The 12,827-nt window shown below is 44.9% G+C and overlaps 1 protein-coding gene across 1 annotated transcript in view; it reads left to right on the top strand.

Annotated features, from left to right (window-relative positions):
• Positions 1 to 8,937, top strand: part of LOC138980679 (cadherin-87A-like) — a 35,039-nt gene extending 26,102 nt beyond the window's left edge. The window contains exons 15-20 of the mRNA XM_070353587.1: positions 4,153 to 4,407; positions 4,758 to 4,954; positions 5,897 to 6,168; positions 6,962 to 7,082; positions 7,667 to 7,755; positions 8,027 to 8,937. Of these exons, the coding sequence (XP_070209688.1) occupies positions 4,153 to 4,407; positions 4,758 to 4,954; positions 5,897 to 6,168; positions 6,962 to 7,082; positions 7,667 to 7,755; positions 8,027 to 8,079 (987 nt within the window). The 3' untranslated portion in view covers positions 8,080 to 8,937. The remainder of the gene's footprint in view (positions 1 to 4,152; positions 4,408 to 4,757; positions 4,955 to 5,896; positions 6,169 to 6,961; positions 7,083 to 7,666; positions 7,756 to 8,026) is intronic.
• Positions 8,938 to 12,827: the final 3,890 nt, after the last annotated feature.

Raw genomic sequence — 12,827 nt, 5'->3', positions numbered from 1 at the left:
ACTGATTTCTCAATGTCGATCTCGGGTCCTGTGGTAGGATGGAGTCTGGATAGCATGTCTGCTAGGACCACTTCTTTGCCTGGGCGGTAGACAATGTTCATGTCGTACTTTTGCAGGCGAAGCATCATTCTTTGGAGTCTGGGAGGTGTGCTCGCTAGGCTCTTCTTCTGAATCTGCTCTAAGGGTTTGTGGTCTGATTGCACAGTGAAGTGCTTCCTGAACACGTAGGTGTTGAAACGTTCACATCCGAACACGACTGCGTGTAGCTCACGCTCGATGTTCCCATACCGTTTCTCAGTCTCTGTGAGCGCTTTGCTGGCAAATGCAATCGGCTTGTCGTCCTGGATCAGGGTTGCTCCTAATCCTTGCTGTGATGCATCGACTTGGATGACGGCTGGTTTGGTGATGTCAAAGTATGTCAGCGCTGTGTCTTCACGGATCATGTCCTTGACCTTCTGAAAGGCTTTCTGGTGAGAGCTTTTCCAGTCCCACTGCACGTCTTTCTTGGTGAGTGCTCTCAAAGCTGCCGTGTGATCTGCCAGCCTTGGGATGAAGGAAGACGTATTGCACCATGCCGAGAAACTGCTGTAGCTCGGTGAGGTTCTTTGGTGATGGTAGGTTCTTGATCTCTGTTGTCTTCTCAGGATCTGGGTGTACACCGTCAGCGTCGTAGATCATGCCAAAGAACTTGACCTGTTTGCGCTTGATGTAGCACTTGTCCTCGTTGAAGACCAGACCCATCTTTTTTGCCACTTCCATCAGTTGACGGAGGTTGCGATCGTGCTCGTCCTCGTCTTTGCCATAGACAACGACGTCATCTGTGATGCCAATTGGTTCCCGGACACTGGCTGAGGATCTGGTCCATGTGGTTTTGGAATATGTCCTGGCTTACGCTCAAGCCAAAAGGTAGTCGAACGAAACGAAATCTTCCGCAAGGGGTGTTGAACGTCGTGAGACGACTGGATTCTTCGTCGAGTTTGACTGACCAGTAGCCATGTCGGGCATCCAACTTGCTGAAAAGTTTGGCTCCGCTGAATCGATTTGTGATCTCCTCAAGTGTTGGCTTTCTTGTGATGCGTCCTTTTGATGCTTTTGTTGAGGTCTTTGGGATCAAGACATATTCTTATACCACCACTGGACTTTATGCTAAAGGCCAATGAGTTCACCCAGTCGGTAGGTTCCTTGACAGGTACGATCACTCCACTCTTCTGCATCTTTTCGAGCTCCGCTTTGATTTCTGGTAGTAAATGGATGGGGTACTTGCGTAGAGGTTGAATGACTGGTTGTGCGTTTTCTTTCAGCGTGATGTGAAGATCTCCGTGGAACTCTCCAATGCCTTCAAATCTGTCAGGGTAGAGACGCTTGAGTTCTTTCGCATCCTGTATTGGAGTTGGGTATTGGTATTGGACTGGTGTCGTCTGAATCGGACAGTGAAGTGTGAGTAGTTGAAGTCTTGTACTCCCTGGTAGGCCTAGGATAGCTGGTCCATCAGCATCTGTGATGTAGAACTCTTCAGTGTGCCACTTTGATTCTTCGTACTTGCAGGGTAGAGTAACAGATCCGAACTGATTGATGACGCTGCCGTTGTAAGCAATCAGTCTGGTTCTTCTTTGTTGTGTAGATCCTGGTTTCGGGTAACCATCTTCATCCAGCTGTTGTGGATATATGCGTCGAAATATTCTCAGTGGCATGATGTTGCCTTGCGCCCCTGTGTCGACTTTCACCTTGAGTTTTGCATGTTTGGTCTTGCTGAGCTTGATAGACAGATTGGCATAAACTTCTGTGTGCTCGTCGCTGCTGCCGACTGTAGAGAAGTTGATTGGTTCGAAGACTGAATTTCTTCTTTTCTCTGGAGCTTCCTCTTCGACCACTTCCCTTCCAGCCTCCATCACAGTAGGTTCTGGTGACATTTCTCTCTCTGATAGTGCTAGGAATCTTGGGTTCATCATGGACTCCCACCTCTCAATGAAACAACACATCAAAAAAGTCTGTCAGACATGTTACTTTGAGATCAGAAGAATAGGTTCCATAAGAAAATTTCTCACTGTTGATGCCACTAAAACTCTCGTTACATCCTGCATTCTGTCCAGATTAGATTACTGCAACTCCCTTCTCATAGGCTGCCCTGACTCCACTCTCCAACCCTTGCAAAAAGTACAACACTCTGCTGCACGTCTCATTTTCAGAGCACAGCATCGACAACCCTGCACTCCTCTCATGAAAGAACTTCACTGGCTTCCTGTATCTGAACGTATTAGGTATAAAGCTGCCTGCTTCTGCTACAATATCATCTCTGAATCGGCACCTGCCTATCTTTCTGAACTGGTCTCTCTCTACACTCCCTCTCGCACCCTTCGTTCTTCTGATGATGCTCGACTTCTCCGTGAAGGTCGCTTTAAACGCAAGGCTCATGGCTTCCGCACGTTTTCGTATTATGGACCTTAGTTATAGAATTCACTCCCCTTTCAATTACGTCACTCTCCATCCATTTCATCTTTTAAGTCCAATTTGAAAACTCACTTGTTCCAACAACACTACGGATAGTTCCTTAGTATAGAGTCTGGGGATGTGAGATGTGCATGATGTGTTGTTTGAATCTGACAGTGATTGTATGATTTTTGTATACATGTATTGTTGTCACGCGCTTTGAACTTCTGATAAGGCGCTTTATAAATGCCCGTTATTATTATTATTATTATAAGGTGATGTTACCCTCGTCGTAGTCTGTGTCGTTTTCGTCTTCGGCGTTGACGAAGTCGTGACGGCGATGGCGATGAGGTGTGCCGGAGCGACTTCTCTGCCATAAGCCTCCTTGTTGGTTAATTTCCTCTTCCTCGTTGAGGCGAGTTTTGGCTGCCGTGGCTGTTCGTCTTGCTACTGCGACAATACTTCTTCCAGTGGTTCATCTTTCCACATGCACCACATTTCGTGTTGAACGCTGGGCATTTTCTTGGTGCGTGCCTAATCATGCCACAGTTACCACATGCTTTGGTGTTCATGATTCTTGAGTTGACTGCATCAACTGTGAATGGTTTGCTCAGGCTGCTCATTTTCTCCATCTGGTTGACACTTGCTTCATGTGAGCGACATAGATCATGTGCCTGTAGTTTCAGCGTCAGTGTGTCATCTTTCCGCAGGAGTTTTCTCTGCACTTACGGGTACTTGATGACAGCGATAATCTGCTCGATTAGTCTTTCATTTCTTGCTGCATCAGAAGAAAACTTGCACTTGAGCACTTTGGTTTTGCACCGTGTGACAAAATCATCTACAGTTTCAGTGGTATTCTGGCGAAACTGTTGAAGTTCAAGGCAATGAATCCTGAAGTTGTCTTGAGGTTCACTTTCAGCAAATTTGTCCCAAATGTTCTTTGGATCCTTGAGTTCTTCAGCTGATAGCCCCCAAGTGTTTGAAAGTCGCATACCTTCAGTTCCTGACCACAGAAAAATGTGGCTGTACTGTCTCTCCACTTTCGTTTGCTCTGCAGTGAATCTGTACTCACACATCTGCTTGAATTCTGCTAACGCTGTAGCCCTGTCTGGATTTGACCAATCCATGGATGGGTTGGGTAGACCGCCTGGTATGGGACCGCGTTCTGCCATGATAAAGCTTGCTTGACACGTGGAATGTGCTAGAAGCTTGACACGTGGTTTGTGCTGCTGCCTAAAACTACGCTCTGACGATGTCAGGGGTTTGGGAGCACATATTCACTACCCGCGCTGCCACCATGTGATGCTATTGTTTACTGTTCATGTTGTTTTATGTGTGTCATTCACTCACGCTCACTGCAGACTCGGGAGAAGTTGTTCAAGTTTAACATTGTATTGATCGAGGTATCCAACATACCAAGGGAAGGTACTCTCAGTAAGCACAATATAACAGTATCCGCTATAGCTCAGAGGTACTGGGTTCCTGGTGTTTCACATGTACCATGGATATCATTACAATCATCCACGAGAGAACCGGACGAATCGTCAGAAAGTGAAAAACCATAATCGGTGTGGAGAAAACTGACAGACATTTCCCGTGAATAGGATTTATAATGACCGCAATACGTACGTATGTAAAAGTTTCGGTTTTTTTCATGAGGAAATACGCAGTGATACAATTATGAGGAAATAGTATTACATTTTTGTTGTTGTTGCAATTTTTCAGATATCCACCCTACTAGAAACGAAAGCCCTGGGATGCCGTGCGCAGGACCCGGATGAAAAAGACTCGGTGACCTTGACCTTGTCAGGGCTTAATGCCAACCTCTTCCGGATAAGCAATGATGGAAAGTGTGAGCTGACCCTGATCTCGGAATTTGACCTTGACAATGGATTAATGACTCCGGCGACCTTGACATTGGTTGCTACAGACAATCATGGAGAAAAAAACGAAGCCACTGTGATCGTCACTATTGTGGAGGTACAAGTATTACCAGACTAAAATCAGTCCAGCTTAGTACGCCTAGTTTCTTTGGTCGCCCCTGGTGTCTTTTGACGCATGCAAGTTCTCCGTACAACAGGCGCAAGGCATGCGGTGCTCCTCCATGCGGATGACATGCCCCACCCAACGGAGCTAGGCCTTGATGAGCGCAAATTTCATGTTGGTGGAGTCCGCGCGCTCTGGACTTCGACGTTGCTTTAACTTCATGACATTTTACATTCATTTTGTGGACACACAAAATCCAATAATATGACTCATTTTCCCATGCGCTATATATCAATATTCTCTGGTTTCTCTATCTGACGTGATATCCCACCCTTCTTACACAGGTGAACGACAACGCCCCTGTGTTCCGCGGCCCAGTGTGGCTGACCGTTGGTCGTGCCATGAGGGCAGGAGAGAGGGTGGGGGAGGTGGTGGCCACGGACAGGGACCAGGGGACCAACGGGGTTGTCTCCTTCAGCGTCCTGTCTTCCTCGACCACCGCGGTCCCTCTGCAGCCTCGCGACTACTTCACGTTTTCAAGGTGAGCAAAAATCACTAGCAACCCAACACCACATCCGTCACCCCCCACCCCCCCCCCCCCCCCCCATACACACACGTACCCCACCCCCACCTCACTTTCCCTTGACGTCGTAAAGCACTGCCACAGTGACAGCATCATTTTTGTTCAGCGACAGAATATAATATGTTATTTGTATTTTTGACCAAAATATGACATTGACAATCGGTGTTCCTACGAGACCGCGCCAGCAATTGACGGTGAACAATGACTGTCGAGATCTGTGCAAAATGTCATATTTTGGTCAAAATGTATGTATTGATCGAATTTAGTTACAATTCTTTTTATTTTTTACCCTTGTACGCACACAAACATACGCTTGTTTGTATTGTGGCGGCTAGCCGCCTAAGATTTTGTCGGACTCTGATATCACATGGCTCTAAGAAGGTAATTCTGATATTCAATCTTAACATTTTTGTTTACTCTGTACGATTCCCACAAGAAGTCTTGTAGCGCATATCTTCCGCTGCTGCTAAGTGCCTTTGCTTACATTATGGGCATTAATTCATTATCCAAATCCTGAAACACACAGAGGAGCTTTTTATGGGCGTTACAGAGTCTGAACGGTATCTGGTTGCTATGCTGGAGGTATCTCATATTTGACTTATTTTCCGTAAAAGGCGTTTGTAGTGCCCGTCTTTTTTTCGTCAAGAGAGGAATGTCACAAAATGGCGACTTTCAATCAGCCGATTTTTAGCAAACAAAAATGTCAAACAAATTTGCAATGAAAAAGTAGTCAAACTTGGGTTGAAAACATATAAATGTATTCCTTGCGACACAATACAGATACAGCATGTGGTTGATTTGATGGAAAATGATGGTTGTAAACCTTTCATGAAGTAGGTCACCCCCTCTGGGACAGTAATCTAAGAATGACCCTGATAAATATCTCTGACCCCATTTCAGTACTGGCCACTTCACATTGCGACAATCTTTTGACGCAACACTGAGTTCAGGGGAGAACTTCCGCTACGTCATCAAGGCCTCTGACTATGGCGTGCCACCACGGACAGCCACTACCACCGTCAACATCATCTATGACCCCTCCCTCTCCACCACAACCACTACGACCTCCACCAGGGCCTTGACGAGTACAGTGAGCAGCAGGCGTACGACCAGCGCTATGGGGGCGACCTCTGGTGGAAGTGACGACATACTGAAGCGCCCCCTTGTCATAGGTGTGTGTGCTCAGGGCTACTATAAGCTGTCAATTTTTTGGATAGAGCCATTTTCTTCAGCTTTTATTCTCTACATATCTCGAGGGGATTGGGAGAGTGTAAGGGGTATGTTTGTTGAATAATCAATATGATCCGACAAGCTTGGATTGGCCTTGACGCGCGTCGAGGTGATATTAAAATCAGACTTGAAGTAAGACTTGAAGGAATAGTCCAGTACAAGCCACCTTGTCCTTTTAACACATGTGTGTTGTGTGTTACAGGCCTGGTGAGCGTGACATGTGTGTTACAGGCCTGGTGAGCGTGACGGCGTGTCATGTGTGTTACAGGCCTGGTGAGCGTGACGGGGTGTCATGTGTGTTGTGTTACAGTCCTGGTGAGCGTGACGGCGTGTCATGTGTGTTATGTGTTACAGGCATGGTGAGCGTGACATGTGTGTTACAGGCCTGGTGAGCGTGACATGTGTGTTGTGTGTTACAGGCCTGTGAGCGTGACGGCGTGTCATGTGTGTTGTGTGTTACAGGCCTGGTTAGCGTGACGGCGTGTCATGTGTGTTGTGTGTTACTGGCCTGGTGAGCGTGACATGTGTGTTACAGGCCTGGTGAGTGTGACGGCGTGTCATGTGTGTTGTGTTATCACAGGCCTGGTGAGCGTGACATATGTGTGTTGTGTGTTACAGGCCTGGTGAGTGTGACGGCGTGTCATGTATGTTGTGTGTTACAGGCCTGGTGAGCGTGACGGCGTGTCATGTGTGTTACAGGCCTGGTGAGCGTCACATGTGTGTTGTGTGTTACAGGCCTGGTGAGCGTGACGGCGTGTCTCGGGGCCATGTTGGCCGCACTGGCTGTGTACCTGGCTGTCAGGTTCTGCGGGCACTCCTCTACCACCCCCTCTGGTGCCAGCAACTATGTTCCAACGTAAATATGTACACTCTTTCCGTTTACAGCCGTGAATCTTGCTGAAGGTTGCTTTCTCCTTCTGTGCGTGTGTCAGTGTGTGTGTGACATGATACAGTTTGACATGATACAGTGGTGCATGTCATGTCAGGTCCCGCCGCTGACAGGACACCCATATGAGACACGTTCTGTTGTCACTTTGTCTATAAACGTGACTCAAGTAGACCCGTCGTGGTCAGTGAGAAGACACCAGGTGGCAATCTAGGGACACTTTCGTCTGGCCCAAACGGTGTCCCAGCTGCCATCACAGGAACAGAGTCAAACCTGTATATTACGACCAACCAAGGGACCGACCAAAAGTGGTCGTTATAAACAGGTGGTTGTCTATTACGACCAACCAAGGGACCGACCAAAAGTAGTCGTTATAGACAGGTGGTCGCTATGAAAAGGTAAATTATATGGGCAAGAACCTCGATGGGCATCCTTCGGGGTGGTCTTAATAGGCAGGTGGTTGTTACCAACCAATGTAAGAAAGTTCTCGTGTGTGTTGATGTCTTGACATGTCTTATTGCCTTGTGCTAACCATGTTGTGTGGTGTGTGTCAGACGGCCAGTAAGTTCCGTGAAGAACAACAGGGTCAGTGTGACCTGCATTGACACCAGGTATAACGACGCCTTGGACGACATTCGATACGGTAAGCACAGAAGAAACTGGGGGGGGGGGGGGGGGGGGGGGGGAGAGATGGGAGTGATAGAAGAAGTGGAGAGTGAGAGAGCGGGGTGGGGTGGGGGTGGAGAGGGTGAGATGGGAGTGATTGAAGGAGTGGGAGAGGGAAGAAGAGAGCGCGACCAGAGAGAGAGAGAGAGAGAGAGAGAGAGAGAGAGAAAAAAAGAATTTTGAGTTGCCTTTCTCTCCAGACTGTTTCTTGTTGTTCACACAAAGTTGTATGCTTATTATTCTTCCAGATGGTCGCAAAATAACCAGCATCGTTCCTCTTCCCGGGGAAGGCTACTTTTAGACCGTCATGACGCCAGTTCCAGTTTCACAGCCTTCATTATACAGATTTCCGAGTAGTCTAGTTGATGAAGAATACAGAATTAGTCAGTCAATCATATGTTAAAAACGAAAGTAACTGCCCAGTTATATGCCGAGTTGTATTTCCTCTTGTACAATTCCTAAACCAAATAAAATCAGAATTCGAAGGACACATATATACTGAAGTGAATAAAGTCCTTCCGGCAGCAGCTTTTTTCTGAAGAACATGTTTTCATATGACCGAATCTGACACAAATTCAATACGAATCTCATGCGGAATAGTGTGTTACAACAATGAGTGAGGAAGCAATTTTCTTCGTTTTAAATTGAGTTCTATTCCTTTGGGTGGTTTGAACAGTGAAGAAAACCACATCATGTCCGCACCATTTCTGTCAGAAGGGAGGGGGAATACTAGAGAGTCATGACGTCATGTCCGCACCATTTCTGTCAGAAGGGAGGGGGAATACTAGAGAGTCATGACGTCATGTCCGCACCATTTCTGTCATAAGGGAGGGGGAATACTAGAGAGTCATGACGTCATGTCCGCACCATTTCTGTCATAAGGGAGGGGGAATACTAGAGTGTCATGACGTCATGTCCGCACCATTTCTGTCATAAGGGAGGGGGAATACTAGAGAGTCATGACGTCATGTCCGCACCATTTCTGTCATAAGGGAGGGGGAATACTAGAGTGTCATGACGTCATGTCCGCACCATTTCTGTCAGAAGGGAGGGGGAATACTAGTCATGACGTCATGTATGCACCATATTTCTGTCAGAAGGGAAAGGGAATACTAGAGTCATGACGTCATGTCCGCACCATTTCTGTCAGAAAGGAGGGGGAATACTGGAAAGTCATGATGTCATGTCCGCACCATTTCTGTCAGAATGGAGGGGGAATACCGTACTAGAGAGTCATGACGTCATGTCCGCACCATTTCTGTGGGAAGGGAGAGGGAATACTAGAGAGTCATGACGTCATGTCTGCACCATTTCTGTCAGAAGGGAGGGGGAATACTAGAGAGTCATGATGTCATATCTGCACCATTTCTGTCAGAAGGGAGGGGGAATACTGGAGTCATGACGTCATGTCCGCACCATTTCTGTCAGAAGGGAGGGGGAATACTAGAGAGTCACGAGTCGGAAGCAACATATGTCTTGCACAGGGAAAAACACTTTTGCATTTGTGAAAATGGAAACACAGATTAATTGTAATGGTTTCACGTAATGTCTCTTTCTTGATTAGAGAGAAGTCGGGGTAGGGGTGGGTGGGGAGTTAGGAGTTAGTGTACTTCAAAAGTTATAGCGTGTAATCAGTTACATGTACTAGTCTTGATATTGACATAAACTTACATTTGGTTTATAACCCCATGTGCTTTCAGCTGCGTTTGCAAAAAAGATGGCTCTGTATTGTCCCTCTTAAATTTGCAGTCGTTTTAAATTGTTGCCAAATATGCTGAAACGGTATTTTCTTCCATTTAATGAGAAAGCACAACTGGCATGTTAAATCTTTCTTTCAGGAATAGTTTCTGTGTAAATGGATGTGTCTGTTTAGTCATTACAACAGAAGGTCTGGATAAAATAATGCACCTTTTTATGCTTGTGCCATAACTTAATAAATAAGGGTTTATTCTGTGTGGATTCATTGGGCTGACTCGTGGGCAAAAGCAACCAAGTTCATCGCTCTCTCCATGACTTTCTCTCTCAGACAAACACTCATGCATGTATTCATAAACATACAGACAGGCAGGCACTCGCACACAAATATACATTAACATAACAACAATAAAATCACTTCTCTCTTTTATTTATTCACTGTGAATTCATCCATATCTTTGATGAACAAAATGAGTCTTTCTTACCTACAAGTTGAATTACACTGAGACTGCTTACAGTAAGTAAATGCTATCTTTGCCACAGGACTTCAAATAGCTGAAAAAACAGGGAATGCATTTTTTGCGTACAAGTCCGAGAATAAATGTAGCGGTCAACAAGACTGATGTGTTTAAACTGCTTTCACCTTCATGACAAATTGTTTACTTTTTGGGTTAACTTTTTTTCTTCATCTTGAGAACTCGTCTGGGTACAACACTGTGATCTTTGACAGTGTCTTTTAACTCATAGGCTGGCAGCTCATAATCATTGTAACCAGAATATTGCCTGTTGAAGGTTGGCTGTCTACTTCAAGGATTAGTACATTTATTTTGGATACTTAACTGATTACCTGTGAGTTGAGTAAACTGTCAAAGTTCAAGCATTCTGATTTGCCGCATGCATCCCTACACTGGCAAAGTCATCCTCACACTGACAAAGCTACACCCACAAAATTTCTTTCTTTCTTTATTTGGTGTTTAACGTCGTTTTCAACCACGAAGGTTATATCGCGACGGGGAAAGGGGGGAGATGGGATAGAGCCACTTGTCAATTGTTTCTTGTTCACAAAAGCACTAATCAAAAATTTGCTCCAGGGGCTTGCAACGTAGTACAATGTATTACCTTACTGGGAGAATGCAAGTTTCCAGTACAAAGGACTTAATATTTCTTACATACTGGTTGACTAAAATCTTTACAAAAATTGACTATATTCTATACAAGAAACACTTAACAAGGGTAAAAAGAGAAACAAACTCCGTTAGTCGCCTCTTACGACATGCTGGGGAGCATTGGGTAAATTCTTCCCCCTAACCCGCGGGGGGTACCCACAAAATATGTTGGTCACAACCAACTATCAACCCATGAGTTAAAAAAACAGTCAAAGACCATGGTGTAGTTTAAAGCCCCAACCAAAGAAAGAATTTGAATATGGTTGTACGTACATCGTGAGATGAAGGTTGAATGTCACGGTAACTGAGTTACCACTATACATGCAAACAGTTCTATTTCCTCCTATTCTTCTCATCACTTCAAACAGATGGTGATACTTCGACCGTTCCAAAATGTCTTACCCCAGGTAGGATGTAATTCCAAGGATACAGTTTGAAACGGTTTGTTGTAAAAACAAAAACTCACAGTGGATTCTTTAAAAATTATAGTTATATGGTCCACAAAAGTGTGAAATGAGCACATACAGTAAAAGAAAATTACCAAGAAACTAAAAGAGTTAACATTTATGATAGTCCCCGTAAAGAAATACAATGTCATGGTCGAATTGGATTTATATATCAGGAATGGTCCACTTTTCACCACAAGTATAACAAGAATCTGTACACAGATAATAATAATCCATCCAAAAACAACAACAAACAGTAAACATCAGTAGGCTGACATTTCAACTTGATGCATAAAATGCATACATCATTTTACCACTTTCAAGATATAGAATAAAAGTAAACTCAACATTAAATCAATTACAAAATGTAACAATTAGAGATTGACAATACACAATTACAAAACTGTGAGAAAGAGAACTGAGCAATGATTTTGAAACTATTTACCAATGAACAAAACGAATACAAATAAATAATGAGACTTGAATAGCACTTACATGCACAGATCTACATAGCACATGATTCTGACTTGGCTGCAGTGCACCTTACAATGTTTACTGACCAAAAATAATAATATGAGACAGACATTTGTAAAAGCTGAGATTGCACCAGTGTAAATGAATCTCCTGTGAGCTCAACACACAACAGTCCCCAGTTTCTTACGGGTGAGAATTGGCGAGTCACGCGAGGAAGTACCGTTTCTAGGGCAATTCTCGCCGCGAGGGACGCTAGGATTCTCGCCGCAAATGCTAGCAGGGGTGGGAGCAAAAAATCTGAGCTATACTGAAAAAAAAATGGGGATCCAGGGACCAACGGTCCTTGGTGGGGTTGCAGGGGCAACGCCCCGGTGGGATGTCTGGGGGGCAAAATTGAACTTTTTAAGGCACTTAAGTCCTCTCCTTGAAAAGAAACCTACATTTTATTAGTCCCTAGGCTTAGAGAAAAGATGTTTTCTCTCAGTGTGTCAAACAAATCATCTTTGAAAGAGGCAGCAACGCCATGGGTCATTGTTTAAGTCGCAGTCTTTCTGCACATGGACAGTTGGTCTAATGTTGGTGTGTCAGTTGCAAGCTTTTGGCAAAAGGAAATCAAGTCCGGTGCCAGTGACAATGGTAAACTGTGTTCCGCTAAAAATGCACAAGTCCTTACTTTGGCATCAACTAAGCAGTCTTGTTTTGAGGGTGCAGCCATCACTGGTTCAGCAGCAGGAAGTGTTGATGTGTGCTGAAGCGCATTCAACCTCTCCACGTGGGTTGTATCTCTCGCATGAATTTCAGCTGATTTTTTCCTGTTCGATTTGTAGACAATTATTTTGCTGCAAACTAAACACCAGGCTGAGCCCACTTTGGACGTTTTGCGAAGCCATTTTCTAAATGGGCGATTTAAATCGTCCACCAAGTTCATCCAGTTGTTCCTCCACTTGTTTTTATGTAAGCTCTGGTCGATCTTTCGTGTATTCGACTCATCGGTAATTAGCTCCATCTTAATAAGTAAACCCAGCTCGCGATGTCTAGGTTTCACTCGAGACAAAAATGGCGGACGGCATGTTATTTCCGGAAGTATCTTCAGTTTTATGGATCGGAAATTGCGCGAACCGAAACCGATATACATGTAGACGCGATTTGGATTCAGATTTTTTTTCCTCACTTTTTAAAAAAATTTTGCTATACGGAATTCCGTAATTATACGGAACTACTCCCACCCCTGTGCTAGGTAGCTTTGGGCTTGCTCGCTTGGCGAGAAA

Source organism: Littorina saxatilis, linkage group LG11 (assembly GCF_037325665.1).
Source record: "Littorina saxatilis isolate snail1 linkage group LG11, US_GU_Lsax_2.0, whole genome shotgun sequence".
In the NCBI taxonomy this organism is placed as follows: domain Eukaryota; kingdom Metazoa; phylum Mollusca; class Gastropoda; order Littorinimorpha; family Littorinidae; genus Littorina; species Littorina saxatilis.
This window is presented reverse-complemented; position numbering and strand designations above follow the sequence as displayed.